General features: G+C 42.8%; 2 protein-coding genes across 2 annotated transcripts; both read right to left on the reverse strand.

The window, feature by feature from the left end:
* Window positions 1-1,211: 1,211 nt before the first annotated feature.
* Window positions 1,212-11,964, reverse strand: marc1 (mitochondrial amidoxime reducing component 1). Its single transcript, XM_004082782.5, has 7 exons — window positions 11,611-11,964; window positions 9,941-10,111; window positions 6,599-6,761; window positions 6,370-6,513; window positions 2,750-2,811; window positions 2,591-2,662; window positions 1,212-1,483 (listed from the first exon to the last, which is right to left on the reverse strand). Exons 1-7 carry the CDS (start codon window positions 11,856-11,858, stop codon window positions 1,357-1,359), a joined length of 987 nt encoding a protein of 328 aa, XP_004082830.1. The 5' UTR covers window positions 11,859-11,964; the 3' UTR covers window positions 1,212-1,356.
* Window positions 11,965-19,389: 7,425 nt separating this feature from the next.
* Window positions 19,390-23,262, reverse strand: kcnk3b (potassium channel, subfamily K, member 3b). Its single transcript, XM_004082808.5, has 2 exons — window positions 22,845-23,262; window positions 19,390-21,080 (listed from the first exon to the last, which is right to left on the reverse strand). The coding sequence occupies exons 1-2, from the start codon at window positions 23,125-23,127 to the stop codon at window positions 20,206-20,208; spliced, it is 1,158 nt and encodes a 385-aa protein (XP_004082856.1). The 5' UTR covers window positions 23,128-23,262; the 3' UTR covers window positions 19,390-20,205.
* Between the last annotated feature and the right edge of the window lie 2,043 nt (window positions 23,263-25,305).

The raw sequence follows: 25,305 nt of genomic DNA on the forward strand, positions 1-25,305 counted from the left end.
ATTTAAACAAGCTACATCTCTGCTAGTTTCTATCCATTACCTTTACTGGGTTATGAGGTGTTACAGTGCCCCCTGGTGGAGGTTTGTCACTAAAACGGATCTGCTTTGATCACAACCATTGACTGAATATGAGAACTGGACTGAGTGACCAATCCCCCCCGGCCCTCTAAACAGGAATTACCCACTGGTGCCAAGAGGCCAAAATCCCAGACCAGCTATAAGATCCTTAGCAGAAAAATGGCGACTGCACCTTCTACCCCCTGCCCCCCCTGTTCTTTGGCTTTGGGGGCCGCTGTGGCGGTCCTGCTGGCCCTGCCCGGGGTGGTGGGTGTGGTTGCCTGGTAGGCGGTCTTTCTCCATCTGCTGTACTTTACGGGCGTTGGGGGTCCCGGCTGCCGCTGCGGTGGGGGCCTGGGTGGGGGGGCGGCTGGGTTCTCTCCCTCTTTTTACATTCCATCATCCACCCCAGAAGAACATAAACACTCACTGGAGCACAGGTGCTATCTCACCATTGCACAAACAGTTTGCGTGACTGAATGAAATGTTTCACATGTGTTAGTCTGAATGCATAAGTATGCGTGTGTGAATGTTAGTGGTAGTATGTCCAGGTAGACTTGTGTGTGAACACTTTAGGAGCCAACAGGTGTGTTTGTAACGTTTGAGTGTGTATGTGGACAGGCCCCGCCCATTTTAGATTTTTCATGCATCTTAACCTGTCAGTTGTGATTATAAAGCTCCAGCAACTTGTTGCTTTCTGACACTTAATGATCTTATACCCGCTAATATAATCACCCCTCTACCGCCCCCCCCCCCCCCCCCCTTATCTGTCATCCCTCTCTTCTTTCCTCCTTTTCTTTTCTGTCCGGTCCAATATTTACAAAATTAAAATAAAATAATCAACATGAATAAAGTTTAGTTAAAATTACAAAAAGGGTTTATTTAAATATACATCTGGTGTATCATAAGATTCATAACCCCTGTTGTAAAAGTCAAATATGTCCAACACAAAAGCTTTCAGCTCTCATCTGTTTGCTTAGCTGTTGGACAGGACAAGTTAAAAAGAAAAAACAAAAGAAAAAACAAAGAAAAATGGCGACTGAATTGACTTCTTAAGCTGGAGCCAGATGTAGGCCATTTTCTATCAGTTCTCAGCTACAGTCAGTGATTCAGATCAAAGATGCTCGGTTGGACATTAAAGATGCAACATCAACTTTGGAATAATCAAAGTTTTATTTTGAAATTGTGCAAACACAGATTCATCTGAGTTCTTTAGAATCACATTTAAGGACTTATCTTCTAACACTGGAGCACATTTGCACAGATTTGTGCTCCAATCACGTCTTCCTCCTCACACACTCAACGGCTGATTTTGTAAACGGGGTCGCCGACCTGGAGCACCCCGGCCCTCTTCACGGTGTGCAGCTGTCCAAACAGAGGAGACTTTTTGTAGATGTGCTGCTCCTCTGGCTGGCACAGGCGATAGCTGTGGAACAGTTTCACAGGAGGCGTCAGGCGACCATCAAAACATCCTCCCTACAGTTCAGGCCCCACCTCTTTTTACAGGAGAGTCCCGGCATTCAGAGGCAGAGGACTTCACATCTCAAAGATGAAACATCTTCAGACAGGTTTTTGACAAAGCAGCGCTGCAGATGATCATTTGACGACCTGAGAGCAGAGACTCCATTCCTGCTTTCTGAACAAACCTAACGTCTGGGAGAAGCTGAGTGAAAACTAAGCCAGCTTCCAGAAGAAGAAGCTGCTACAGCCACCATTTTGGGAGAGCAGAGTGAGCAGTTCAACCATCGTCTTCACACAAAAACTTTATTTATATCTTTGATTTGAATGTTTTTAATTATCAGAAGATGATCTGGCCAAGTTAGCAGGGCTTCCAAAATACTTTTCTTTACCAAACTAACGGTGTAATGTGCAGCCACGGTTGATTTAAGCATCTGACTGTATAGAAGAACTGGAGTGAGTGTGACATCACCTATAGAATACAACTTTCTTCCGACTTCAACCAAACAAGTTGCCATTTTTCTTCAATACAGATGTCATCATGTTGAACCCAAACGACATCAGTGAGCAGTGATACGTCCAAATTGGTCTGAGTCATCGTTTCTATGGCAACCATTCTCGCTAATCAAGAGTGAGCTTATTGGAAGGCCACACCCCACCACTTAAAGCGGGCTACACAAAAACCTGTCAAACGTTTCGAACGCTGGACGTGAGACCACCTCCTTTCACTAAGGCATCTGATTGGTCCGTTCTTAACTTGAATAACAGAGAGAAAAAAATATAATGAAAAAATTAGGATTATCAAGAATATGTAAAAAAAAAATAGTAATAGTTGTTTTTTTTTCTCAATAGAAGTCTTTGAATTTTTGGAGCCAGCAAGCATTTCCTGTTTGGAACGCCAGGGGGGAGTGGGCATTCACTCCAGTTGTCATGCACAATCAATGTTTATGGTTTATAGAAAGAAAAAAAAAACGTTTGTAAAAAAGAAAGACTCGTTCACTAACGGTTTCAAAAACCCTGGCCTGGGCTAGGTCTGCTGGGGTCAGCGTGACCCTTCTCTGGGGTCAAAGGTTACCTCTTCAGTGTTTCCAGAGGCTCCTTCCTGTTGATCACACCTGTTTCCGGATCAACTGTGGTGAAGAGGCACCTAGCAGCCATTAAACACACACGGTCATCTGCTCACATTCGCAAACATCCGAATTTCATTTGTGTTCAGACTGCGGCTTCAGCTCACCTTCCACATGACATCACCCGCTGCAGCCGCACACTACCAACCTGGATCTCTTCCCACGAATCCTGAAGGGAGAAGCAGTCAGAGGCAGAAGAGATCAGGGATTACTTAAAAGTAGCAAAAGCAGAGGGGAAAAGTCAAACAAAACCTTGTCTGTTTAGAGGTGACCCGGTTCTGGTCTCAGTTCTACATCATGGACCAAAAGTGTTTTAATGTCCCACTCCAATTATCTATTGATCTGTTGTAAAAGTGTTCCCAGGGGTGTTTTAATCATGTTTATGCCATTTTTGACCAAAATAAAAAAACCTGTGTCATTTTCTAGGACATAGTTTCTGCAGAGTGGCAGGAGTTCATCAAAGATTCACCTCTGAGTTATGGCTTAATAAGCCCGTCCCACTTCCTGTCATCGTCGCCTGTTCACACTCTCTCCCGCTAGCTTAAAGTCCCCTCAAACCCCAAAACAACAAAAATGGTGATTAATATCAGAGCTATCCAGCTGTAAAGTTTTGATCCAGATTCCAGCTCAGACCAGGAAAACAAAGATGTTCATGGATCAGTTTTTCTGTAGGTGGATGCATCAGAATGGATCAGAGCAGGGAGCTTGTGACCCAGCCAGCATGTTTTCTATGTATCAAATATATATATGTATCAGTGACGTGCGGTCAGGTGAGACAAGTGAGGCACAGCCTCACTTGTCATAATCGTGATAAAATAGAAAAAGGTAAATTAAGTAAATATTATTTTCCACTGAACTGTGTTAAATATACATTTTCAGTTAACTCAACAAAGTTTCCACAGTTTCTGAGGTTAAAATAGCAGAATTTGAGTGTTGCACGATCACAGACGGAGCAGAAACTCCGGGTGAGGCTCTGAAGCGCTGTGCCTCATGTCTGACTGCAGGGCTCAATGTTACAGAGACGTGCGCTGAAAACACTGCTGTAGGCCCGCAGAAAAGGCTTTAGGTGAGGCTGGCCTCACCAGCAGGGGGCAGACGTGAGCTGGCAGCTGCTTTGAAGCTACACTGGTGCCGTAGATTAAGGACATCTTTCTTATGGAAGCGATTATGTAGCATAAATAAAAAGCAAAGTCAAAACCAGAAATGCTTTTTCATTTTCAAAATGAAGCTGCATTTTTTGACTCAAAAATATAATGAAAAAGCAATCCACCAAAATGCTTTTTCATTTCCTTCCTCAACACAGCTTATTCTGTCACTTAATTAAAATTAAAATGAAAATGGTATTTGACATTTCATTTTCAAGACGTTCCATGGTAAACGTGTAGCATAATTCATTTAGAAATGTCTAATTTGACCATAAAAATGGATTAATAGAAATGCTTTTTAATTTTCAAAATGAAGCTGCATTTTTTGACTCAAAATTAAAAAGAAAAAGCAATATTTCAAAATGCTTTATCATTTTATACTTCAACACAGCTTATTCTGTCACTTAATTAAAATGATAAATAAAATGGTATTTGACATTTCATTTTCAAGACGTTCCATGGTAAATGTGTACCAAAATTCATTTAGAAATGTCTAATTTGACAACTAATATGGATTAACAGAAATGCTTTTTAATTTTCAAAATGTAGCTGCATTTTTTGACTCAAAATTAAAAAGAAAAAGCAATATTTCAAAATGCTTTTTCATTTTATACTTAAAACCGCTTATTCTGTGTCATAATTCAAACGAAAATGCAAAGAGGGGATTGCATTTGCATTTTAACATCCACCCCGCGCAAGTTGTCACAATATTCAATTCGAAAAAGCATTAGCAGAGGGGAGGCGGGGCGATGACGTCACTGCTCTCTCTGTGTGTCCGGCTGCTGACTGACGCACACACGCGCACCAGGAGCAGACTGTGTTAGCGGCAGAGACGAGGGTTTTGTGACGGTTGTGAACTTCTGATGAGTTTCCACAGCTTCTCAGGACTAAGTAACTGCATGTCTGCCTTCTGCGGTCCTCCTCCTGACGCACCGCGGACAAGCTTTGTTCTTCGGACCGCCAGCTGCCTTCGCACAGCGGAGCGCGAAGCTCCCGACGATCGCGAAGCTGCAGATCAAGGTGTAAATATCTGTGAATTACATCAGTCTTTATTTTGTTCTGGACACCACTGGAAACACAAATTCATATGATGGTTTCTCAGATCGCAGCAGCATTTCTGCCTTCAGCGATCGTCGGGAGCTTCGCGCTCCGCTGTGCGAAGGCAGCTGGCGGTCCGAAGAACAAAGCTTGTCCGCGGTGCGTCGGGAGGAGGACCGCAGAAGGCAGACATGCAGTTACTTAGTCCTGAGAAGCTGTGGAAACTCATCAGAAGTTCACAACCATCACAAAACCCTCGTCTCTGCCGCTAACACAGTCTGCTCCTGGTGCGTGTGTGTGCGTCAGTCAGCAGCCGGACACGCAGAGAAAGCAGTGACGTCATCGCCCCGCCTCCCCTCTGCTAATGCTTTTTCGAATTGAATATTGTGACAACTTGCGCGGGGTGGATGTTAAAATGCAAATGCAATCCCCTCTTTGCATTTTCGTTTGAATTATGACACAGAATAAGCGGTTTTAAGTATAAAATGAAAAAGCATTTTGAAATATTGCTTTTTCTTTTTAATTTTGAGTCAAAAAATGCAGCTACATTTTGAAAATTAAAAAGCATTTCTATTAATCCATTTTAATGGTCAAATTAGACATTTCTAAATGAATTATGCTACACATTTACCATGGAACGTCTTGAAAATGAAATGTCAAATACCATTTTCATTTTAATTTTAATTAAGTGACAGAATAAGCTGTGTTGAGGAAGGAAATGAAAAAGCATTTTGGTGGATTGCTTTTTCATTATATTTTTGAGTCAAAAAATGCAGCTTCATTTTGAAAATGAAAAAGCATTTCTGGTTTTGACTTTGCTTTTTATTTATGCTACATAATCGCTTCCATACTTTCTCCATTGAGAGGGAGAAACTCATATAAACTAAAGGAAAATAAGGAAGACTTTTCCAACAGATCATAGAGCTTTTTGTGGAAAAGGATCAAACATATGGACTTAAAAAGTAAGGCCAAACATGTTTTTCAAGGTTTGTATTTTTTTTAAATGGGAGTAAGTGGAAAACAATGTAAGTAAAATCATTAATTTTATTTATGTGATCATTTTCACAGATAACCTTTGACAACATGGATTAGCACCAGAATACCATACCAGAAAATAGTTAGTAAGGGTCAAATGTGTGCTGAACACATCTGTATACTTTCATTTGTTTACAGTACATATGAATAATTTATACACAAGAAGAGTGTTCTATCCATGTCTATAAAAGAAATATTCTCTGTAGGACAAACATTTTCTTGTGTGTATTTTATAAGCTGTTAGCTGCCATTGGATGAATGGTGAAATATTTAGTTCTTTCATTGTAAATCTGTTCTTTCCAAACGGCATTTTTTCATCTGCTGCCTATTCACAATGATTTGAATAAAGAAATCCTCAGAAATGCAATTTTAAGCTTAATTTTCTTTAAATATACTCTCCATCATGAGGAAAATGCAACAAGAACATGTTAAAAATGCCCAAAACATCATTATTATCATAGTAAGTCTTTAAAGAAATAAGAGTCTGACAGAAATCTCCTTCCTGTTACCTCATCGAAGGCCTTGCAGCCGCTGATCACGATGTTCGGGCGGAACTGCTCCGGCTTTATCTCCTTCCCCAACCTGCTGTTCAGATCCTGAATAGAGGCCTCAGACAGCAGCATCACAGGTCCGTAATCTGGGTACGCCACCACCTGGATGAAGGTTTCAAACACGACAGGCGCGTGACCATCTGCACGCATCCCAGAAATGACTCTGGAGACGGCTCAACGGCAGCACCTCGCTTTTAGGGAAGAGAGGCTCGCTCTCAGCTGGTCTCCTGGCCTTCAGCTGAGGCTCAAAATGGACCAAGCGAAAGCGTTTCTCCCCCGTCAAAAAACGTCCAAGCCAGTCGGACGCCGCGTCACCGCAGTCCCTGCCCTGAACGTCAGCGCCGAACAACCTGCAACAGCAAAACGCTTCAAAAGTAGACGCTGAAGATAGACAACACACAGCAGTTCTACTCCAAACTTTAGTTAAATACATGATTATGTGACATAAACTCACACGAACCTTTGATACCATATGATTTTACAGGGAAGAGAACAGCAATTATTCTCTAACTCCTGCAGTACAGTCTGGATTTTCCTTCTGCATACTCCTGACCTACCCAAGAACTACAGAGTTCTCTCATTTATCGCAGAAGTTGTGTTTTAAAAACAACGTGCCCTATGTGAAATCCCCAAACTAGGATTCAAGTCTGTAAAACTCCTCACTAGACACTTTATCCACTTTTCTCAGACAGACATGAACATTTTCACACTTTTCTCTCTTCTTTATACTTTCAAAGTTCAAATCTTCATAGATAAATCCAGTATCACAAATGCAATCAAAGATCTGATCGCGATCCAAGATTTACGTAGCTGAGGCAAACTGAACGCATTCTGCAAAACAAGACGTTGGCCTTGATTGACGGGACAAGGTCAACAGCCAATCAGGATGCAGTGGTGCATCAGGTGCGCTGTTTAAAGAAAAAATTCAACATTGAACTTAAAAACATACAAAACAGTGAGACCACAAAAAGAGAACCGCAATATAGAGAAGGACCACTGCACTGTTAAGAAAATATTCATCACATCTACTAAATATTTTACTATAGAATCTTGTATGTTTACAGCATCCCAGAAGCTTTTAGTGAAGATCTTTCTCTTTTTTTCTTTCAGTATATCAAAAAAGTGAAAGTCGTTTCTGAAGATTTACAAATAAATTAAAATCTTTTAAGGCTTTAGTTCTTGCAATATAGATGTTTTGGGTTTTAGCTAAGGAATATCTCAAATTTAGGGTTTCGGACAAAGACGATCACATCAGACTAAAGAAAAGAGGAAGTTCTCAGCACAAAGGTCAGGCTTCTGAAAACCATGGTCGTTTCTTTACATTCAACAGTTGGTTGGGCATCCCTTAGGATGAATGACTGCTTCAGTGCTTTGTGGCATGAAGGCAATCAGCCTGAAGCTCTACATAGGTGTGCAGCGACAGCATTAACCTTTCCGTCTTGCTGTCAATGCATTTAGTTGGAAGGTCATTAGTGAAAATTAAAAAATAAAAGGGGACTAAGTGAAGAACCTTGTGGAACGCCTTTGTCTATGCTTAGAAAATTGGAATAGCAGCCTTAAAAAAAACTAACACTGCTGACAATGATGAAGGTATGAGTTGAACCAAAGGAGAGACGACAGCTGCAACACTTCACCACTGTAAATTGTTGCAGCTGCTTTTCTTCAGAATCCACTGGAATTACGTCAACGATTGAAGAGTTACGGTAGATGAAAGAATGGAGTGAAAGCTCAAAGGGTTAAGCTTGGGTAGTGGCTTTCAGGTCATTTGCATTGTTGAGTTGTTCACATCTTTGTTCCTCATGCCATCAGACAATACAAGAGCATCTAAGAAGCAATTGCTTTTAATTCATTTAACCCACTGATTTTTAAATTATTCTATCTATCTATCTCTTTTTGATGAACAACCATTGACTTTTCTATCAGGTTCAGGTCAGACAGATTTGTTGAAGAATCAGGCACAGTAACACCATGGTCATTGAACCAGCTTTGGGTCCCTTTGGCAGTGTGGGCAGATGCCAAGTCCTGCACAAAAATTTAAATAAATCCAGCTTGTCAGCAAAGGGCAGCATAAAGCGTTTGAGAATTTCCCAGTGGACGTCTGCTTTGACTGAACTTGAGAGCACATTGTGGACGGTCAGCAGATGACGGAGCAGCCCAAACCATCCCTGACTTCACACTGGATGAACTTCAAGCTATTTGGATCCCGTGCATCTCCGCTCTCCTTCCAGACTCTGGGACTTCAACCAATTCTTCTCTGCCATCACAGATAACTGCAGCTACACTTAGGAGCAATCCAATTTGAAGATTAAATCTAAAGATAGGTTTTCAATGGATCATTTCAATAGTAAAAGGTTGTATACAAATTTTAACAATAATACACGTCATTTTTCACAAAGATTCAGTGTGATAGTCTCAGAAACATGGTTTGCTGCAGAAAACCTTAATTTGGAGGGTTGTGAATTCAGATATCTCAACATAGTAAACAAAGGTGGTGGAGGAGTTGCTCTACATGTGGATATAACTCTGCATTTCAGAGAAGCGAATAGCATGATGACTGTAATTGACAGTATGTTTGAATGTTTAACAAGTGAAATCTCTAAGAAAAATAAAAATCTTTTTGTTATTAGTCGTATTGACAGAACACTGCTGTGGATCAAGCAGAAATCATATCAGTTATTACGTCCTCCAATCCCTCAACTTGTCTCTTAGACCCAATTCCCACTAAGGTTTTTAAAGAAACCTTCCCCCTAATTAATGAATTCATATTAGCAATAATAAATACCTCTCTGGAAACATGTTAAGTGCCACAGTCTTTTAAATAGGCAGTTGTTAAACCTCTTCTGAAAAAAAAACAGTTTAGATCCTAGCAATCTGGCCACTTTTCTCTGCCACATTATAGGCTGATTCTTGTTGATCGCATAAAAGATTTCCAGTATGTCAAAGAGCGCGTGTCGGCGTTGACAGCTCCGGTGTTAAAGAGTTCATATTTGTTGCTTTCCCTCCTCATAAAGGGTGTGGATGACTATTTTCTTCAGGTCATGTCAGCACTCCTCTCTATGGCTACTAACTAAAGACTGGGAGGCCATTTAAAGCAGGGTTTCCCAACCCCAGTCCTCCAAATCTACCACCATACCCGTTTAAGGCTGGTGTCTGCTCATTGTGACTGAACACACCTGAGCCAGGTAATCAGCAGCAAAAAGTGCCGGTTCCTCATGAAGGACAGTACAGTAGTTAAACAGCAACAAAAAGAAGAATCAGAGACGTTCAAAGTCCAGAGTTTCTTCACAGCCAGCATGACGCAACAGAACAATAACGTTGACCGGGTTCAATTTCCTTTCTAAAGATACAGAGTAAATAATTAAAGTTATGGCTGCAAAAGCTGCTAACTCAAGCTCTGACTTTCATGCTTATGTAGGTTGAGTTTGAACAACCTTTAAATGGACTTCCAAATCACTGATTTAGGAGCTGAAGATGTTTTTACACAAAGTGTATGTAAAGAGGGGTTATGTCATTAAAAACAAAGGAGAACCTGCAGTCCATGACAGGATTGTCCGGCTGATGGATGGGGAGCTTCAGCTCTTCCATGTTCGGCCCGTTCAGACTCACTTGACCTCCTTCACAGGTCAGGGACACCAGAACCAGGCGAGGCTCCTGCCGGCCCGTGACCATGTGACCATCCTCAGTCACCACCATCCAGTGTCTACAGAGAAGGGCAAACATCAGTCTGAAACTCAACGACACCAGCAAACGCTGTGGAACTAATGCTATTCCAGGTTTGCATAAATATGGCAGCCATTGGCCAGAAATCACAGATTTTGGTCATTAGCTTGATCAAATCGAGCTGATCTGTAGAACAAACCTACACTCAAGACTTTAAGTCACTTTTTTAGGTGTTTATGCATTTGTATTGTGTTCCAGCACAATTAATACTTTATAGCACATATTGTTTTCATTTATTGCACTGATTAAGGCTGTTTGGAAAACAATGCCTTTTATTACAGATTCAGCTGTTTTCAAATTCATGAATGTATATATATAAATATATATATTTACATTTATTGATTGATTGATTTAAGTGTCATGCACTATTATACCCAGCCCGCATGGGCTTATGACACTGGAAGACAAAATACAGAATAAATATAGAAACATGGCCAACACAAAAATACAATAACCCATCATGTACAATTCACTGTAATTAAAGATAATGTGAGAGAGCTGCACATAAACCATGTATGGCAAGCCAAAAGCACCTAAAAGTGCTAGAAAACCCCCAAAAAACAAACATAACGATGGACTGCATATGAAACGGAGTAATCCCTCCCCCCTAGCGTTGCAAACAGGAAGGACCTGCTGGTTCCAAGCAGCCAAAATCCCATAGACTTCTATAGAGAAATAAGCTACTATTGCTCTGATACCTTTCTTTAACACAGTGGTTCACAAATTATTTATGTATGTATGTATGCATTTTATTAAAGCTTTTCAAAAAACACATTGTAGGTTTTTATCTTGTAAATTTCCTAAATGTTTTTTTTTTTAACTGATCGGAAAAATGATCCACACCATCGGTTTTGTGATCTCTTTTATTTGGAAAGGATGTCATGTAAACCTTTGTCAAAACTGTTTTATATTTAGAAAGGAAATTATGTTTTCTTATTTGATTTATTTATTCAAAAATCAAACCATTTTTTCTATATTAACAATAACATAAATACAAGTCTTTTCTACTGCATTTTAGTCAGAGAGTTGAGCTGAATGGCCCTTTAAGAGTTGAATGTTAAAAACCATCCACTTAGAAAAACTGATCATTAATTTAATTATGAAAATACATTTTTAAAGGAGTTTTACACATCTGCTTAGAACATTTGCACTGAATACCTATTTCATTATTGTACATTCATTATTTTTGATAAAAGCATCATCATTCATTGTTCCAGAATGGCTGGTTTTTAAGTTTTACTGGTCTGCTTATTGTTTTTTGTTTGCGTAAAACCAGAACAAAGTTGACTAAATAAAGAAATGTTCAAATTCTATCGTTTTTAGGTGCTTTGTTTGTGAACCTCAGGTGTGAGTGAGTGACAGCTGCTGTCAGTCACGCTCACAGAGGGTAGGAACTCCACTGCGGGAGTGTTTTCATTTGTCTGACCCAGCTTCTGCGCCTTAAATGCGTCTCAACGCGCATTTTTGCGCCAAACTCACCGATCCAGCATCTCGCCGCTTTTCAGACACATTTTCTGACACTCCGCGAGCGCCACTGGCCGCGCTCTGCCGGACTTCAGGGGGTGGATGAAAATCTGCGACACTGCGCCCACGCGCACGCTTTTTTCTGCCTTCCGCGTGCGTTTGTACACGAGCACGAGTCCCAGGAGCGCGGCTCCGGTTCCGAGCAGAAGAGCCGTCCTCCTGTTCTGGGCCAGCGCGCCCACAGCCAGATCCCGCAGGTCCATGAAGTTCAGCAGACTTTTTTAAAATGAAGCCAGAACTTTTCTAAGTTCTAAGTAAAGACAGCAGCACCGCGAGGCGTTCACAGACACTCGGAAAGCATGTGCGCCGCATTCATGGTGCTGGGTAAACATGGTAAAGTCCAGTTTCATCTAAGACTAATGACATTGAATTGAATAGAAATAAATCATTCATGAGTATATGGTCTAAAACTGGGAAATTATTTGACAAAAAAAGATTTATGGTCATTAAGTAATGGTTAAAGAGCCCAAATTACAGTGTTAATAGTTTCTTATTTTTCTTTCTTTCAGAAACTAAATGTTTTTTTTATTTGTCCTGATCAGCAGTAGGGCAAACAAACAGGGCCTTTTGCTTTGGCAAATTGGTGTTTATTTGGATAAACACCTTTTGTGTTCATTTTCATGATTTTGTATTTCAAATAAATCTTAATTTTCACGATTATTTTTTAGTCTGAGTGAGTTGCATTTTGGACTGGAAGATTTTTTACTTTAAAATTATTCAACCCTGAATAAAACATAACCCGAATGACTGTTGTTTTCAGCTCTTGGCTTTGTCTTAAATAGAAAATAAGGCAGCTAGTAGTTTCGAAGACCACAATTAAACAGTAAAGACAGCGATTCAATATTCCAGTGAGACCATACTCTGCTAACGGATGGTTTTTTTAATTGATATTTTTCATTCTTTAACACTGCAGTTGTCTGCAGCGAAACATCAGTCACACGCTCTCTGACATACCTTAAAGGCCCGTACACACCGGGACGAATATTCGCCAGGCGTTATTCGCCAGCGTTTTTCGCCACGTTTTTTGTGTTCACACCCAGGCGATTTTCGCTGACGATGAGTGGAGTGAACATGCAATTTCATTCCCTGACATTAGATGGCGCTTAATGTAAAACAGAAATACTCCTGTACACAAGGTGGCGCTGCGCAACTTTACGCTTCTGAAAGTCGCTTTTCACTCAGAAGAAGAGAGCAAGTTTTTACACGCTTGTCAGAATCAAACAAAGAAAACATGAATATTTCAAGCACCAGTAGCTCCAACTGGTGCTCTGGGTCGGGGATATTTTAGAATGTCCGTCATTATTGCTTCGCGGCAGTGTAGACGCTACTTGGCGTCTATCTTCTTCGCTGGTATGTGTGCTCAGCAAGGCAGTTTTGTGTTTGAGCGCCCCCAAGTTGTGTTTTACTGTAACTTCAGAAGCTCCAGACACGTGAGCAAAAGCGCCATTCTCATTGGTCGAGTAGATTTCGACGCGACGCGTCGAAAAAAAAAAACGAACCCCAGGCGTTTTTTTTTTTTGACGCTTTAACGCCTGGCGTTTTTTCGCGTCGGTGTGCACACTCTCATTGGTGCCCTTTGTTTAGTCACGAGGCGTTAAACGTCGGCGAAAATCGCCGGCGAAATTCGTCCCGGTGTGAACAGGCCTTAAGTCTTCAAGCACTTACATGATTAACATCAATCAGTTGATTCTGATGTGGAGAAAAGCGACGTTTTAACAGTATTTTTAATAATGTATAGTGCTGCGTAACGCCGCAAAGCCACTTGATAGAATCAGCTGTTTTGGTTTAGCTGAGCAAACATATTAGAACTGATATATAAATCACTTTTATGAAAGGAAATGAAATAGCTTCAGACACATGAGGAGCATGTTTGTATAAACTTCTTTTGTATTTAAGGTTAATCTTCACTTTGATTACATTTCTGTCCCTTTCCTTTTTTTGGCCGGCCAGTTGAAGCTTTAAAGTTGATGAGCTTCTTGTGTTTCTAGAGATAGAAGGCCTGGTCTGTGAAGGAACATTTCAACATTTGTTTTCTTCAAGCTGCGTCTGAACAAACGGCTGAGTTGGAGACAAAATGACAGACTCAATGCAAATTATCCAGCATGGTGGTGGGGGCATGATAATTCAGATCTCTTTCAATCACGTTGTCTGTGAGCCACATCCCTTTAATGCTGCTAACTTCAGGAAACATTGCTGCCATAATTGTGTTTGGTGTGAATTACACCCTTTTCACCAGATGTCAGCAGCTGATTGATGAGGATGAGTATGAAGGTACGTTCAGATTGCATTCGCCAACGCACCTTCAAGTGAAGATTTTCAATAAAAAGATCGATGTAAACATGTGTAAACATGCGCATTCCGGGGCTTCTGCATTCAGAACTCTAACGTTCACGTGTGGCTATGCAGGTTTCTACCACCGTTTTTGACTTCTGCGTAAAAAATTCCTGGCCATTGAACGTGCCTTGAACATGAAACCAGGTTAAACTTTATCAGGGACTGAGTTTTGGTAGTGACGTATGGATGGTGTCCCTTTTCAGTCAGTGAGGTGCAAACTGTGAGAAAATTGATCACAAAGGAGAACTATGACACCACGTCTTTCACATATCAGAATAAAGCTGTAAAAGAAAAAGCCTGAAGTGGAATTTGTACTGCTTTGACATTTCACACCAATCCACTTCCAACTGTGGGTGGCAGACATGCGCTACTACACAGTAGAAAAACCAAGGCCCTCCCTGCTCGTCCAGTGTGAACAACAGGGGCTAAACGCACAATAAAAAACGTGTTTGCCGCGTTTCTTGAATAAATGTCACATTACCGGTGTTAACAAAACAAACAAACCTTTACCTGAGGAGACAATAGTCAGGAGACTCCATAAAATCTGTCAGAACATGCATTGGTGTCTCTTCAGAAGACAAACATCTGTCAACATCTGCAGGAGATTTGGTTTGGAGGAATGTCACTTTTCTGGTGCACTCGCAGACCCTTCAATGTGGAAATGTGAGTCTTCTGCCTGGAAGAGGGAGCTCTGGGGAAACTGGGTCATGGAAGAACAAGATGAACCAAAAAGAGACGTTGGAAGGAAATAATAAAAGACTTTTTAAAATAACATCAACTCCTTTTCTGTGAGGATGTGACGGATTTCACAGATTAGTTTAAGGTGGAGGTGTCAAACTGCAGTCCTGGAGAAGGACTGGTCTCCTGCTGGTTTTTCAGATGTCTCTGCCCCCCCTGCTGCTAATCACCTGGATCAGGTGTGATTTGCCAATAGGAAGCTGAAGGGGCGGGGTTAGCTAGAAAACAGGCAGGACAGCAGCCCTGCAGTTCCACACCTTTGCTTTAAAGTGTCTCTGAGAGTCTAAGATGGAAAACCTCAAAAGATTAGTTTCAAAAATAGTTCAAGACTTTAGTCAGATAATATTTTCTAAAGTATTTGAGTGAAAGTAAAGAAGCCAAGCCATAAAATGACAAACCCACAACCTCCCATGGAATCTGAAATGATGATTAAACCTGGGAGGAACCACCCTCCCGGTCCCTTCAGAAGTCAGCAGCAGCTGACGTAATCTGACATTCACAGTGGAACTATTTTTGTCTCCGACTCAGATGATCAGGTCTGGGGCCAAAGCAAAAAAGAGCAGATGCTCCAGCGATGGGGGGTCAGCTCAGGGATTTGTAGAATGGATGCTCCTTCTGGCGCTTTGTGACCACGTCTGAAGGCTGATGGAGACTCGTGGCCGGCATCAGTCTCACGGCAAGTGAGTCTGGATAACGAGACGCTCCCAGCACCTCCAGCTTTGATACCAACAATAGACTCATGGATCTGTCTAAAAAGGCCATCTTTAAATCTGGAACGAGAATTCCCGTCCATCACTTAAACAGTCAGAGGTTTGATCACACCGGGTTCAAGTTAGTTAATTAACTTGTTAGTTAATTAGTTAGTAAATTAGCCGACTGGCCCTCCCAACAGCTGCTTGTGGTTCTGTCCATGGCCTCAGTGTCAGAATCTGCTGCTTTGGGTTTTCCAGAAAAAGGTGGAATAAAGACAATTAGAGAAGATAACAATCCTGGCTTAATCCAGTTTGATCCATTCAGTTTTTTGGCGATACTGATGCCGCCATGTTGGAGCCAGACAACATCAGTAAGCAGTGAAGTTGGTCTCAGTCATCATTTATATGGCAACCACTCTCGCCAATCATGATTTATGTGGATCGGTGAAAGCCGGTTTGCTGTGGCGACCCCTGTGGGGAGATGCCAAACGGGGAATATAGAATTAAAAAGCATTAAGACAAATAACCTAAAAACATAGAAGTGTTTCATCAAACAGCTGGGAAACTAAAACAGAATCATAAAATCTTTTTTTTACAGAAAAAAATGCAAAAACAGAACAAAGATTGTAGTTTTCAGCCTCAGAAAAAAGAAATAGATATAAACAGCCAGTTTCCCCTTGTACCCCATGAGTTGTTCTTTGATTGTGTGTGAATGTGTGTGAGTGTGTGTGTGTGTGTTGGGGGGCATCTGAAACCTCACAAAACATCCCAATTTAGATGAAAATTCCTCTTTCATATATTATCAGGTCGTTTGTGAAAGTGTTCTTTCCGATGGAGGAGAAAGAAGCAAGTGTGTTGACCTTTCATATCCATCAAAACAAACATTTATTTTAGGCGCAGCTTTTCTGTGTTGCATTAAAAAGGGTGGATCTGGAAAATTGCCGAAGAGCTGCAGGACCCTCGGTCTCGTGACCACCCTGCTGTGGGCTGTCCGGAACTGGACTTCCGTCAGAGGTCCTCGGGGAAAACCATCTGGACCGTTTGAGTCCAGCAGCTTTCTCAGGCTGCCTGCGGTGGAAACCGGCATGGAGATGCTGACGTTCATAATTACTGATGGTGGCTGTATTTCTACAGTGAAAAAATCTGCATTGAATGAAAGCTTTTATGGAGAATCTGTGATCAATGCATTAAAAGACGCAGCAGAGAAACGGAGAACCTCCTTTATTGGACCCCTTATCCAATCAAACATTATCTGACATCACTGTTGCAGATGAGAAGAGTTCAGGCCTTTTTCCTTCTTATTTGATGAACTCCTCTTTTACATCCATTGATGCAGAACTGCAGATGAAGCTGTTGCTCCACCTTAGTCCCGGAGCTACAGTGCAAACCCCATCTATGCTTTGGGGGATTCATGGCAAACCTGCAGCTGCATACCACCAGGTTGTGTTTTTTACCTGCAGACTCAGAAGCTTCTGGCTCCAGATGGATCGACTACATGAAGAACCTCTGCTGGTTTTGATGCAGAAGCTGCTGGTGTAGGTCTGGCTTGGTTCTGACTGCTTCTGGTCCCTAATTGTTCGACTGTAAAATGAGTCAACGAGTAGGTGGTCGAACGCCGGAATCTGACTTAAAAACCAACAGACTGGCTGGAGGAGTTGCAGCTCATGAGGTCAATTATTTTGTGCTGGAAATGAACCAATAATCTCTGAGGACACACAAGAGGGAGCGCTCCATCGCCACCACACCCACTGCCTATTGTGATGTTATTGCTTATGAATGACAGCCGGCCTCTCTTTCTGAACTCTCTGCCATCTGTTTCTGAAAAACTTTAGACCAGCTGCTGATCCAGAGGATTTGGCTGATGTTTGATTTCCACAAAAAAAGCAGAAAAAGGGCCCGTGCACATGTGCACATGCGTGTTGAAGCACTACCTCTGAACACAACAGAGAACCCAGTGTGTCCCTCTCTGAGGGTGAAAGAAGAGTGAGCGGGTGGTGGTCCCTGAGGCCCGCAGGCCTGCATTAGAGCATGGGCACTAAACGTCACTCCAGAACCAGCCTATCAGGACTGGAAATGTGGAGAATTGGGTCGCCTGGTTCTGTCCAGAAGGAAGGAAGCTGAAAACGAGTTTTTGATTGGTGCCAAAATATCAAATCGGTTCTGTTCTGAATGTGTTTGTTGGCCTGAGGCATAAACATTTGTTCCTGCCACTGATCAGGAGGACATTCAGAGGAAAGACAAGTCATAAGGCTATTACGCATCAAGGTCCATTTGACTTTACACGCCAGCAAGGATCCTGTTTTAGAAACGGTTGTTGAGGAACTTCCGGTTTGGGCCAAAACAACATTTCAGTTGTTGGTTCTGCTGTTGAGAAACTAACCGTGGAACGAAAGTGCAGCACCAAAATTCATCTCAGCCTAAAAACCTTAACATTTCACACAGTCTGAATACAGTCTTTATCACCTTTGACCTCTTTGTGTCAGAGCCATAGCTTCATCTAAAACCAGACTTTCCCGGCTGGATTCCAGGATCTCCTTCCTGGTTCTTAAAGCCTTTAACAGCTTGTAACGAGTTCTGTTTCACATCTGAAAGCTTTAGTCAGGAGGGATCAGATTCAGAACTGAACCGTTTGGAGTGGCTTCCGTTTTTGGTTCTGTTGTAACTTCTGTGGAACAGACTCCCTTTAAGATAGGATGACCAACAGAGACGAAGACATGAAGACCAGAAGACACGAGGGCACAAAGACTCTATGCCTTAGTCCCAACTGCCCTTGAGGGTGAATGGGGGCTGTTTGTGGGCAAACCTGTACTGGACACAAGTGGCCAACTGGAAATAGCAAAGTCGTAAACCACTGGGTGAGCCCATGGAGCTAAAAAGTTCATGTACATTTCATAGTGGGCACCTAAACAACATGTAAGGGTAAGCAAGGGTAAAGTAGGTGAGAGGCGTGTCGTACAGACTTTTATAACCCCCCCCAAAAACCTGTGCACTGCGCAAGGAGCACGTTAGTGGTGTTCATGTAAGAAGTGTGCATTTCATGCTTGCAGTCTTGATGTTACAAATGACAAAATTGGGCAATCAGTCGTCCTGCAGCCTCTTGCATATCACCTGCACCCCGTGTGTGCAGCGTTTGCACATGGTCAGTGAGGAGCCTGTACAACTAGACTGTGGCATAAGAACACCTGTACATCATAAGAGCGTGATACTTACATTAACCTTACACATACTTCACGATACACTTGCACAACCATGGTGCTTTTCATTTTTTACATCCCTTAAGGTGACTGCAAGAGCCTGAAGGGAACTGCTGAACACACCTGCACTCACCTTAAGATGCAGCCGCTCCTGTCTACAACCCTCCGACAACCGCAAAACCTGCAGCACCCGTATGAGTCAACCTCCGAATGTGTGCGTGTGACTTTGTGTGTCCTAAGAACACGACACGCAAAGACCAGAAGATATGACGATATGAAGACATGAATTTAAAAAGACAGAGTGACGACCAGAAGACAGGTGGACAGGAAGACAAGAGCTTTTGAAGACATGAATAGAAGACCAAACTTTGCTGCAGTCAGCGTGCCTGGAATTAGAGGATTACCTTGGGTGATTTGCTACAGTGCAAAATTTCAAACATTCTAAGCGATTTCTGACCAAAGATCTCACAGATATGGCCACACATCCAGAGATCATGTCCAGAATTGCTAAAGGACCTGGAGATGTTTCTTTTAAACAAGGTGAATCCTTTGTAGTTGAGTAGTATTTGACTCTAACCAACATCTGAGCTGATAAGGATGTATGGGAACTGATGTTGTAAGTGTTGAAGAAGCAGCTGTTGGATGATCCTTTGCAGTTAACCTCCTGGCTTCTGAACCGAGGAGAGAAACCAAAGAGCAGCTGGCTATAATGCACAGTTGTGCTGTGAACGAGTTTCCATTGTTCTGGCATCTTTTTTTCTCATTACGTCTTTCTCTGTAGATGACAAGGGTGTGGGGGTTTGGACTGTACATGAGTAATGGACTGAGTGAGTGTGACATCCCTCATAGAAAATGACTTAGTTCCAGAAGTCTCTTCAGTCGCTGCCATGTTGGAGTCAGATGACCAGTAAGCAGTGATTGGTCTGAGACGGTCTGAGTTATGTTTCCATGTCGACCACTCTGGCCAATCAGGATCGAGTTTGTTGGAAGTCTACAGCACTACCACTGGAAAGTAGGCTGGGGAGAATCTGTCAATCAAACTATTTAACGTGAGACCACATGGTTGTATTGGGGCATCTGATTGCCCGAATAACTTGAATAACCTGCAATGAAGAAAAAATACTTAAAATTAAAACAGGATAAACAAGAACATGCTAAAAAAAGGATCAGATGAACAATGGTTATTCTGACCAATAGAATGACTGTTTATTTCTCTATTGAAGTCTATGGGATTTTGGGTTCTTGGAACCAGCTTTTTCTTCCTGTTTGGAACATGAGGGGGCGGGGTCATTCAGTCCAGTTCTCATATACATTCCATGAGGGTTGGGCCAACCTCCAGTCATCTGCACCTGGGCAGATGGCACCATGTTCTATGTGAAGGACTTCATTGTAAAGAACACCTGAGAGACACTCCTGCTTGTCGCTCCAGCACACGTGTGACTCCCAGCACACGGAGCTCACAGGGAAAAAAATTGCAGGCCGCTCCATCTGACACTGAAGCATGGAGGTCAGAGATCGTAGCACCACAATCATCAGCAACGTCTTGACTCCAACCCCCCAAGGGAGGACCACAGAGCTGCTGCTCTGCAAGGCTACACGGAGCTGCGCCTCCTGAACACCCTGAACGGAGACAGAAGCTGCAGGCCTGTGGTGATGGAGCGTATGCTACTGCATTGACGTGGACCGCAGACGCAGCCTGTGGATCCGGGGTCCCCGGGGTGAGGACTGCTCCTCTGCAGGTAAGCATCCGAGAACGCCAGCTCTTGAGGGTACGCAGCCGAGCCCTGAAGCTTCTCGGTGCTCCTGTACCACAAACAGGAGCAAATAGTTTGGAAATGCAGCACCTCGGTGTAAGCACCTTTGGAATCTTTTGCCCTTGAGGTTTCCTCTGCTACAGGTGTGGAGGAAGCCGACATGGGGAGGAGATAAGCCACCTCCCCTCTGGGCTTGTTGACTGTCACCAAAGCCTTCTCCCTGGCGTCCCGCCTCTCGTCCTCTGCGTTCATGGTCAGGAAGCGAAGCACAACCAGGTTCAGGAAGGCTCCAATCACCGTCAGGCCCATGAGGATGTAGATGAAGCAGAAAGCCACGTAGCGAGGGTCATTCTGCAGGGCATCGTCCCTCTGCAGCGCTACGTAATCCCCAAACCCGATGGTGGTGAGCGTGATGAAGCAGTAGTAGAAGGCGTGGAGGAAGCTCCATCCCTCGCAGTGCGAGAAGGCTGCGGCGCCCACACACAGCGTGCTCAGGCAGAAGAAGAAGCCCACCGTCACCATGTTGGCCATGGACACCTGGGTCTGCCGCAGCCCCAGCCCCTTCTTGCTTTGGTGCAGCAGGTACCTGACCAAGGTGTTGATGCGCTCTCCCAGGCTCTGGAACATGACCAGGGTGAGCGGGATCCCCAGCAGGGCGTAGAACATACAGAACACCTTCCCCGAGTCTGTGCTGGGCGCCGCGTGGCCATAACCTGCAGGGAAGAGGGGGGGATAGCACCACCTGTGACTAAAGCATCCACACTAAAAGCAACAATCTTCTTACCTCAAATATTTATTTAATGAACAGCTGCTCTGCTCAAACCCACCAGCCCCTCCCACGCGGAAAAGCGTTTATTTTTAACTGAGGCGTTCTTTAAGGGATCCGAATGCATCACTGGCCAAACGGGGGGGAAGAACCGAAGCATGTGCTGCGTGGGACAGTTTGCACTTCCACGAGCCGCACATGCTCCGCTCGTAGAAACACGTCTATTTATGCTTTATCTGGGTATGTGTGTGTGGAGGGGGGGGGGGGGTCAATAATATTCAACGGTTTATTCTCCCATCAGGCAGAGGAACAAAAAAAAGCTACCCCCACCCCCATAGGACATTTAGTAGGGATGTAAAGGAGGAAGACATGTCTTCTATGGATCTAGTATTAAGAATGACAGCAGTATCGTTGAAAACCACACAGAGTGTTGGTTCAAAAGTATCAAATCAATCTGAAAGTACATCATCTGTTTCTGTCAGACTTTGTCTGTTTCTGTCTCTTACTGCCTTTGCCTTTTTCTGAACGTGTGATGCAAACAAAAAGACGGCCAATCACAAGCTAGCTTCTACCAAGTCGGGTCCATTCCAATTGGCTGAAGGTAAACCACAGGGAGAGATTCTTTCATATTTCACAGCACTTCAAACAATACCTGAATAAACGAAGAAGAACAAAACAGTCTAAAAGATCCCAAGAGGCAGGTTTGAAGCTGTAATGTCAAAGACGTTTTGTTTTTAATAGCTTAAAGACCCACTCTGATTATTTTGGTGCTTTTAACATGTTCTTGTAGCATTTTTCTGATGATGGAGGGCATTTAAAAAAGAAAATACGCTCAAATCGCATTTCTGAGTATTTCTTTATTAAAGTTCTTGTGAATCAGGAGCAGAAGACTAAATGCCCTTTGAAACGTAGAAAATATGCTGGAAGGTCCACAAGTTCCCTGCTCTGCTCTATTCTGATGCATCCATTTGTAGACAAATAGATCCGTGTACATCTTTGTTTTCTTCATCTGAGCTGGAATCTGGATCTAAACTGGACGGCTGGATAGCTCTAATGTTCAGAAATGGGTGACAGGAAGGGGGGCGGTCCCGCCCACAGCTCAGAAGTGAATTTCTAATGAACTCCTGCCACTCTGCAGAAACTATGTCCTAGAAAACCACACTTTTTGTGTGGCTAAAATGGCATGATCATCAGTAACAGACCACTGGGAATGCTCGGAAAATGGGACTTTAAAATAACCATTTTGGTAAAACAACTGGAGTGTAAAGTTGAATCTGTTTCGACTCCTCCACACCACAGTTGGATTAGATTCACATAGAATCACGTGAGAGGAAAACATACGAAACCAGCTTTTAGTCTAATGAGGCTCGGTCTTTCCCATAATAAATAAATATGTACAACCTGATCTGTAAACAATAAACAAACATCATCGGTACAGAAACACTTAGGGGTCTGTCTCTAAACTATTATGAATGAAATCTTTTTAAAAAGTGCATTCATCTGACTTTCAGTCTTACTGCCTCGATGCTGAGACGATAAGGAAACAGAAATATAAAACTCCGTGTCTGTCTTTTCGTAGTGTCCCTTGAACTCCTCATTTAGATGAAGTATAATCTGTCTTCCCTCATGACGAAGCGTATTTTGATCTTATTGGAGGTTTAAATGATCAGAGGGTCCTCCTGGGAGGTGTGTATGGAGTGGGGGTCCTCACCTATGGTCGTGATCACAGTGATGGCGAAGTAGAAGGATCCGGCGAACTTCCACTGGACTCCGGCTTTGTGAGGTTTGAGCTGCAGGACCACGAGCTCCAGATCCTCGAAGTTGGCTCTGGTCAGGTTGTACCTGCGCAGAAGTTCGTACTTTCTCGCCTCCAGCTTCCTGCGCTGACTTCTCTCCTGTTTGGACTCCAGAGTCTCGAAGACGGCCGCGCCGACCACCAGGTAGGTGAGGATGCTGACGATGAGGGCGAGAGTCCGGGCGTTCTGCCGCTTCATGGTGAGGAGCTGCGGCGGTGCGCGCGCTCTCCCGACGGATCCAGATCCAACTTGTGGAGAAGGAGCTGTTCTTTCAGCACCTCCCCCACACCACAGTTGGACTGCTGGAGACTATTCGGACTCATTTGTCACCGATTTAAATTTAGATTGCGCAGAAAAAGACGCGCAGGGCAATCCCACATCTGAGCAGAAGCTCCAGTCTGCGTTCATGCTGCAAACACGCAGCTCCAGACGTGAGACGTGATGGCCTCTACCATGACCAAACCTTCAGAAGCAGCAGCTTTGATTAAGGTGCTAATGCATATGTGATTTTCTAGAGAAAATACATATTTTCATTTCATCAAGTAATGCAAATATCACACAAATTCTTATATATGGAGCACTGCACAAGTCATTAAAAAACAGAACACAAATGTATGCGCACCAAATATTTACAAAATGCTGATTTATTCCCACAAAGTACCAATAAAATGGTAATTTGTGAATTTTACCTTTGTGTGCACAAATTTGTGGCCACAAAATACTAATTTGTGTGCACAAATGAGTGCTTGCCACAGTTTTGTACTATTTGGTGGTAATTTTACCTCTGTAACTGTTATAATTATACATTTGACAAAAAATTTACTAGTTGCAGTTAATTTATTAAACTCTCCTTGGTATTTCTCAGGAGGCTGCATGGTGGTGTAGTGGTTGCCTCTCTGGCTTCACAGGGAAAAGCCCCCGATTCAAATCCTTGCTGGTACCTTTTTTATGGAGTTTGCATGTTCTCTCCATGCATGTGTGGGTTTTCTCTGGACACTCCAACTTCCTCACACAGTCCAAAAACAGGCTTAATAGGTTAGACTCACTCTCATGAAATGTGTTGTTAACACGTTTCTCATGATCAAGGACATGTATAAGGAAATTTAAACTTAATATTGCTTTTCTGAGGATTTCTTTACGATTTCTTTTCAAATCGTTGTGAATCAGGAGCAGATGAAAAAATGCCATTTGAAAAAGCTTGTAGTTGTTCCATAGAAAATACACTGGGTGAGCCACAAGCTCACTACTCTGCTCCATTCTGATGCATCCACTTAGAGACAAATAGATCCGTGAACGTCTTTGTGTTCCTCATCTGAGCTGGAATCTGGATCAAAACTGTACGACAGTATGGCTCTGATATTGCTCGCCATTTTTGTTGCATGTTAGGGAGTGAGGGGCTGTAAGTTAGAGCGAGTGTAAACAAAGGGATGTCAGGTAGTGGAGAAAAAAATACTACACGCCAATAGTCCCTCCCACAGCTCAGAGGTGAATTTCTATTTTACTCCTGCCGCTCTGCAGAAACTATGTCCTGGAAAACTACAGGTTTTTGGATCATGGCTAAAAACGGCATCATCATATTTTAAAAGACCAGTTTCCAAATTGTTCTTATGTGTGCATTTGAGTGTGTGCCCCTGCAACAGACTGGTGACCCGTTCAGGGTGTACCCGCCGTCCCCCAACAGTTACTGGGTTGACTCCAGTAACCCCATAATCCTGATGGATGGATAGATGGTCTTTCTCCTCCTTATCAGAGTCATCTTATACACATTCCATCACCCAGGTACAACAGCCTCTCTGCAAAACTGATCTTGTTAACAGCCCCAAAATTAAACTCCTCATCTGAGTGACCCCTCCCCGTGGCGTTCCAAACAGGAAGTACCCGCCGGTTCCAAATAACCATTCTTGCTTTGATACCTTTTATTACCATGTTCTTGGTAATCCTAATTTCTTTCATGATATTTTTTCAAATTATAAACTGACCAATCGGATGTCTCAATGAAAAAATGGGGTCTCACATCATGCGTTTCAAAAATTTGATGGATAGATTTCATGTAGCCCACTTTCATTGGTAGGAGTGTGGTCTTCCAACAAGCTCACTCCTGATTGCTGAGAGTGGTTGCCGTAGAAACAATAACTCAGACAAGTTTGGACCAATCACTGCTTATTGATGCCCCCTGGCTCCAACACAAAAAAAGGCAACTGAATTTACTTAATTTGGTTTGAACAGGAATTAAGTCATTTTCTACGGGTGACATCACACTCACCCAGTCCAGATCTCTTACAATGTTATAGACAGAAAAATGAAGATTAGAGATAGTTTTTCTTCAGGTGAGCCCTCAAACATCTGGTTACCTTTAGTAACAGACAGTCCACAGAG

Source organism: Oryzias latipes, chromosome 22 (genome assembly GCF_053564925.1).
Source record: "Oryzias latipes strain Hd-rR chromosome 22, Olatipes_Hd-rR_3.1".
NCBI classification, from domain to species: Eukaryota; Metazoa; Chordata; class Actinopteri; order Beloniformes; family Adrianichthyidae; genus Oryzias; species Oryzias latipes.

Bases quoted from the DNA above. Each gene is read 5' to 3' on its own strand.
- marc1 (XM_004082782.5), bottom strand. From the start codon at position 11,858: ATGGACCTGCGGGATCTGGCTGTGGGCGCGCTGGCCCAGAACAGGAGG. The intron at 2,812-6,369 runs GTAACAGGAAGG...TTCTCCCTTCAG, and splicing joins GCTGCAAGGCCTTCGATGAG to GATTCGTGGGAAGAGATCCA. The intron at 2,663-2,749 runs GTGAGCTGAAGC...AATGGCTGCTAG, and splicing joins CGGGTGATGTCATGTGGAAG to GTGCCTCTTCACCACAGTTG.
- kcnk3b (XM_004082808.5), bottom strand. From the start codon at position 23,127: ATGAAGCGGCAGAACGCCCGGACTCTCGCCCTCATCGTCAGCATCCTC. The intron at 21,081-22,844 runs GTGAGGACCCCC...TCTTCCCTGCAG, and splicing joins CACTGTGATCACGACCATAG to GTTATGGCCACGCGGCGCCC.